The sequence below is a fragment of the Centruroides sculpturatus genome, unplaced genomic scaffold (assembly GCF_000671375.1).
Source record: "Centruroides sculpturatus isolate CEXI.00-Female unplaced genomic scaffold, Cexi_2.0 scaffold2092, whole genome shotgun sequence".
Classification (NCBI taxonomy): Eukaryota; Metazoa; Arthropoda; class Arachnida; order Scorpiones; family Buthidae; genus Centruroides; species Centruroides sculpturatus.
Window position 1 is genome coordinate 744 of NW_019386247.1, and position 6,196 is coordinate 6,939.

Here is a 6,196-nt window from a genome sequence, read left to right on the forward strand (position 1 = left end):
TATTTTTAATTATAATATTTCATATACAATACATGCAAATTATTTGTAAACTATATAATAAAGTCCAATCGACATCATTTTCACACTCTCAATTGCCAAAGAATTTAAGCACGACGTCAAACTAATATAAAAATGAACACAATTATGTCAATTTAAATGTCAAAGGGTATTTAATGTTACAATACCTGACGCCATTGTAGTTGTATATCACTTACGTTATTATATTAATATATCATAAAAGTTGATACTGAAATTTTCGTAATAATTTATATTTACGATATAAAAGATTTTCGAAAGTGTCTTACTGAAAAATCCGGAGATTTTTAATAAAGTGGAATGCATCGAAGGGAACCTCACTGAAGAGAATTTAGGAATTTCTTCTTCGGAAATGAATTTGATTACGAAGAATGTTTCGGTGGTGTTTCACTTGGCCGCTTCGGTTAAATTCAATGAACCTTTAAGGTACGTTTTGCATTAATTAAGCACATTAATCTGCGAGTTTCGTATTTATTTTTAATTTCTTTCGCAGGGATTCATTCGTCAACAATGTGGAATCGACGAAAAATCTAGCAGAAGTTTGTCGCAAAATGAATAATTTATTGGTAAATATTTTGATTACAAATAATTTTTGATGTACACAATTGGGTACAGAAATGTTTCGTATTTCAAAAACCTTTATTTGTTTCTATTTTTAAACTTAAATCAAATCAACACAAACACTATCTGTGATTTGTGAAAAACGTAAATTATAGGAAGCATTTTAATGCTATTGAAAACATCAGAAGAATTAATTAATAATTCTACAGTGAAGTATTTACTCTTTTCTATTAATTGATAACCCATTGAATCAATTTACATTAAAATAACAAAAAGTGAGAATACCAAGAAGTGTCGAGATGGGTATATTTTATTCAAACCTATTTCTTTTTATTAATTTAAATATAAAATGGGGCTTTCTTTAAATATGAAACTCTTGTATATTGTATGGTAACTAAGAAACTTTTGTACAAATATGTAAATACTAAAACTGAAAACACATTATAAAATAGCTTGTACGAGTCTATTAGTGTCTTATCAACTGTATTCCTTTATAAGTATTGAATACAATATACGTTGTATATCTTAATTTCAGGTATTCGTGCACACATCGACAGCTTACGCTTTCTGCAATAGAAAGGAAGTGGACGAAAAAATTTATACAATGTCCAGAACTTGTGAAGAATTTAAGAAAATCGCAAAGTATTATAGTATGACACTTTAAATGCATTTTTCAACATTGGCATCTTATTGATATTTTTCTAATTGTAGTCTAGAAAATATCGATTCAGCAAAGATAACAGAGGGAAATGTTTTCGAAGGTCGACCTAACACCTATACTTTAACAAAGGCCATAACAGAAAATTACTTAAATAACTTCTGTAGAGATTTACCTGTAGTTATCGTAAGGCCTTCTATAGTAGGTTGCACTTGGAAAGAACCTATTCGCGTAAGTAAATTTTATCATGTATTAAAGTAAATTAACCACTAATGTAAAAACGTTGTGAATTTCTTTTTCTAGGGATGGAACGATAACCATAGTGGTGCAGATTATTTAATTGCCTCCGTAAGTACATTTAAATACTTTTGGAGATGAAGAATGGATTAAAAATTACGTACTTTCAGGGATTAAAAGGAATACTCAGAAGCATATTAATCGACGAAGACAAAATTTGTGATTTTATTCCTGCGGACACAGTGATTAATTTGATGTTGGCTGCCGCTTGGAAAAAGGCGGCGATTCTTCATCAAAGGTTTTTTTTTTTTTTTTTTTTTTTTGAAAATTCTAAAGAAAATGTTAATTATAAAAATATTGTAAATGCTAACGAGCAACTATTTATTGTGATACTGTCACAATGCGAGGTTGCAATTTTTAATCATATTTTTAATTAATTTAATTTAATTTAAAGTATATCATCTCCACCCGAAATTAGTGGTATCTTTTCCTGTTAGCAATACAGTCGTACGAGTCATGTACCTAACTTTTTCCAGAGGAAAAATGTTCGAATTCAAATAACGTAACTTTCGGTTCGCATGAGAAGTTTATATATAATTAATCGGGTCCTCCTGAAGATAATATTTTCACTTCTTGTCTGAACTTTCATCTATCTAATTTGTTTCTCGAGATTGAGGAAAGACAGCCAGACATATGACAGTGAAAATTTATAGATATACAATTCTTAAATTGCAGCCCAATCAATATATTCGCGAAAGTTTTTTTAAATATGTATTAATCAAAAGTCTACAGTAGAGCCTCGATTATCCGACCCAATTGGGTACTGGGGTTGGTCGGATAATTGAAAAGTCGGATAACCGAAAAGTATGAAAAAATCCATTATTAGTGTAGTATATTATTATATCCCATGTAATTAGTATATTAGTATATCGCTATTAACCTACTTCGCGTTGAATTTTCATCGATGTTAAGCCTAACAAAAATTTTTTAAAATAATAATCGTCGCTATTGTATCGTTAAAAATTAGAAAATTAAGCCTCGTTTAAATACTAGCTCCCTTTCATGGTCGAATGAGTGTTGCCAGCTAAAACACGTAAAAATAATATTAAAGTAGCCAAGACATAGCCAAATATTGTAGCGCCACATCACTAGCGGACATTTGAAATTTGCCGACTAGGACGGTCGGTTAACCGAGGTGTCGGTTAATCGGTGGTCGGATAATCGAGGCTCTACTGTATTTTTATTCCAATGAAACCGTGTTTTTTATTTCCTTTTGATTTTCATAGACACAATGTAGTGACACTTTTTAAACACTTGGCAGATTATTCAAATATCAACTTAATAAATAATCTGCCAAGTGTTTAAAAAGTGTCACTACATTGTGTCTATGAAAAGCAAAAGTTTTATATTAGTTCAATAGTCTTATAAATCACAATCGTTCCTATATATTAGGAAAAGAGATACTTTTGTCCTTAATAATTTCACTTCATACGAATTTTTAGACATTAGCAGACAAAATATATTTATATTAAATTATCCCTTAGTGGAATGAAGTTGGAAAATATTCTGAAGTAAATTAATACATAAATTTAAAATATATTAATTATTTATATCCCAACTTGAAAATATTAATTCGTGTAATTTCGTGCGGAATCTTATATAACTTCTAGACACATTAAAGAAATTCTGTTTGCTATTCTCTTTGCAGAGAAGATGAAATCCCAGTTTACAATTGCACTTCAGGATATATAAATCCTCTTACATATCGGAAGTTTCTGCAGTGTTTGTATTTCCATTCTTGGAATTATCCATCGGCGAACACATTTTTATATCCAACAAAAATGGCCAAGAAGAATTATTATTGGAATCGTGTTTGCGTTGTTTTGCAACATCAATTTCCTGCAATGTTAACCGATTTATTTCAAGTTGCTGTTGGCAGGAAACCAAAGTACTGTACTGTACATTGTTTTAAATATGCTTAAGTATTATATATTAAATAATATATATATTAATTAATTTATTTGTTTTTTGTAATTAAGGATGATGAATGTATACAAAAACTTTCAAAAGATGGTGGATGTGTTAGGACATTTTTACAATAAAGAATGGAACTTTTGTTCTAATAATATGGAAAAATTGATAGAAGCAATGTCAAGCGAAGATAGACAGGTAGGATTATTTTACAACTGTTGTACGTAACATCTTATTACTACCTACATAGATATTTACAATCGAATTTGCACTGTAGACAACCAAAGCTTATGAATTAAACTTTGAAACAGTTATGATAATGAAGTTTATAAAAGTAACTTTAAAAAGAACATTAAATTAATGTTAACGATGATTCCATATCTACCATTAACACCAAAACATACGCAGGAACTTAGTAGGATACCACGAAAAGAATGCAACAGTATAATGAATTGATTACAGTAGCAAGAATTCTTTATAAGTAAGCAAATACAGATATCTGCATCAAATTTTTCCATAATACTGTACTTGTAAATTGAAATCCTATAGATTGCAGTGAGCTTTTCCAAGCAGTGAAAATGTCAGTTGAGATGGAGTAATATTGCCGCTTTGGATACCAAGGGGATCCAAAATGTTCTCTAAATACAGCCCTTCAAAAGCATGGTTTCAGCCCCGGTTTGGTTTAAAGTTCGGATTAGTAATTTCTTAAGATTCTGATCTACAGTAGTACTAAGCTCTATATAAAAGTCAAATTTCTTGTATGGGATGGACACAATTTTGTTCACCTAATTTAAAGTTTAATAATTCCTGCGTCTTTTGTCGAAAATTTCTGAAATTTTTCAGGGAGGGATTTGTATTAGTAAGATTGATGCTGTCAAAATTTGGTGGTTAGAGGTGTACGGGTAGGGAGATAGAGGGGAGTCGCGTGTCTCATCTCCAATGGTGTTGGACTTAATGGAGATTTCACTCGTTAGTAGCATTTAAACTTTTTGTGTAAAACTCGCATTACCTTCAAAACTAAGCTATATTTTCTATTGCATAATAATTAATTATATAAAAGATTTTAATAAAATATGATAACAGATGGCTTCAGACCTAATTTCAAATGTTACCGGGAAATTTACTCATCTCGTTGCTGGCTTTTCTCTTTTAGGAAGGACTAAAGAAACAATTTGAACGGATTATGCATGCTTACATACATATATAAAAGTTATTATGTTTTCTAAAGAGACTGCATATTTAAGTTTGAAAACAATTGACTAAACTAACAATTGTAAGTATTTGAGAGCACTAAAACATTCTGAACAGAATAGCACATTTACGTGACAAATACATAAAATATACTTTGTTAAGGTTTATTGCTATCAGTGTGCATCACACTTCGCGAGTTTTTCCACGAATACCGGAGATTACAGATAATCGAGTGCCAAATTAACGAACTCCTACTATAGGTTTATCAGCTTCGTCGTTGGTGAGAAAGGGCTTTCTGTATAGTCCATTGTCGACGACTTTACACCACCAATCCATTTTCCACCATTTGGACCTCGAGGTCCTTCCAAAGGCAGCAAGGCATTTCGACCTTGTTTTATGCCCTATTATTATTATTGCTAGCACAAAGGTAAGCAACGAGCATATTATAATCTTGAATCAGCTGACAAACAGTACAAATCGAAAGTTTATAACACAAAGCTTTAAACATTTTCGTTTATTTCTGAATAACTTCTGAATCGCTGTTATTAGAGCTTATATAATTATAATTGAAGAAGAAATTACCAATTCAAAAATTTACTATTGATTTCTTCTTTATGCTCCATCAAATTGTAAGTTTTGGTTTGTTCTTTCTATCATGGGATATGGTGAGGTCACGAAATTGTATGCCACCATTGCATGCAAATAGTTTTATTGAGTAAGAGCAAGAAAATTACTTGCAAAATGTACAAAATATCGAAATTTTATTCCAGAATTTCGACTTTGACATCTCGAAACTCAATTGGGACGATTACTTGGATGACTACGTTTTGGGCATCAGGAGATTTGTATTAAAGGAAGATGACTCGACCATTCCTCGAAGTAGAAAACGATTGTTAATGTAAGCATCTATCTACATTTTTTATCTCAAAATAAAATAATTTTTAACATAATCTTATATTTTACAGGAAATATTATTCCATTTTACTTGCCCAAACTGGATTGTTTTTTGGATTTCTTTACAGTCTCACCTTTTTATCATTGTAATGTTTCTAAGAAATGCTTTACTTTTCTAGAGGATAATATATTATATTACATTTTAATGATATTACTTTCTCACGATGTAAATCGAGACGTTACTCCTGATATTGATAAATTGATTTCTGTTTTCGAATGTAAAAAACTATAAAGAAGAGAGATATATTAAAGATTAATATTTTTCATCCAATTTTAGAAACTTTTATTTTATGGATGATTTTCAATAAGCAATATACCAATAAAATAGAATTTTAATGGCTAAGAATTGTAAAAGTTTAGTCTGAGCTGTAAGCAAAGACAATTCGGGAGTTATCGATCCCCTGAAGCGATAACTCAACTAAATCTCTCCCAATTTTTACCAAATTTGGCAGGTTAGTGAATAAAACAAGAGGAGGGGAATCGCTGATTATATTTTCACAAATATCCATTGAACATTTAACTAATTATTTAAAATAAACCACTAAAAATGCAACTAAAGTCTAAATTTATACCATAAGATAGCGACAC

At 30.3% G+C, this 6,196-nt stretch overlaps 1 protein-coding gene across 1 annotated transcript; it reads left to right on the top strand.

Moving 5' to 3' along the window:
- Positions 1-257: 257 nt before the first annotated feature.
- LOC111614252 (putative fatty acyl-CoA reductase CG5065) lies at positions 258-5,879 on the top strand. Its single transcript, XM_023355632.1, has 10 exons — positions 258-462; positions 530-602; positions 1,133-1,239; positions 1,309-1,486; positions 1,559-1,603; positions 1,663-1,790; positions 3,201-3,440; positions 3,532-3,661; positions 5,425-5,552; positions 5,620-5,879. Exons 1-10 carry the CDS (start codon positions 389-391, stop codon positions 5,696-5,698), a joined length of 1,182 nt encoding a protein of 393 aa, XP_023211400.1. The 5' UTR covers positions 258-388; the 3' UTR covers positions 5,699-5,879.
- The last annotated feature ends 317 nt before the right edge of the window (positions 5,880-6,196 follow it).

Excerpts from the sequence above, each read along its gene's own strand:
- LOC111614252 (XM_023355632.1), top strand. The coding sequence starts at position 389 with ATGAATTTGATTACGAAGAATGTTTCGGTGGTGTTTCACTTGGCCGCT. Across the intron at positions 603-1,132 it reads GCAAAATGAATAATTTATTG|GTATTCGTGCACACATCGAC; the intron begins GTAAATATTTTG and ends TCTTAATTTCAG. Across the intron at positions 3,662-5,424 it reads TGTCAAGCGAAGATAGACAG|AATTTCGACTTTGACATCTC; the intron begins GTAGGATTATTT and ends ATTTTATTCCAG.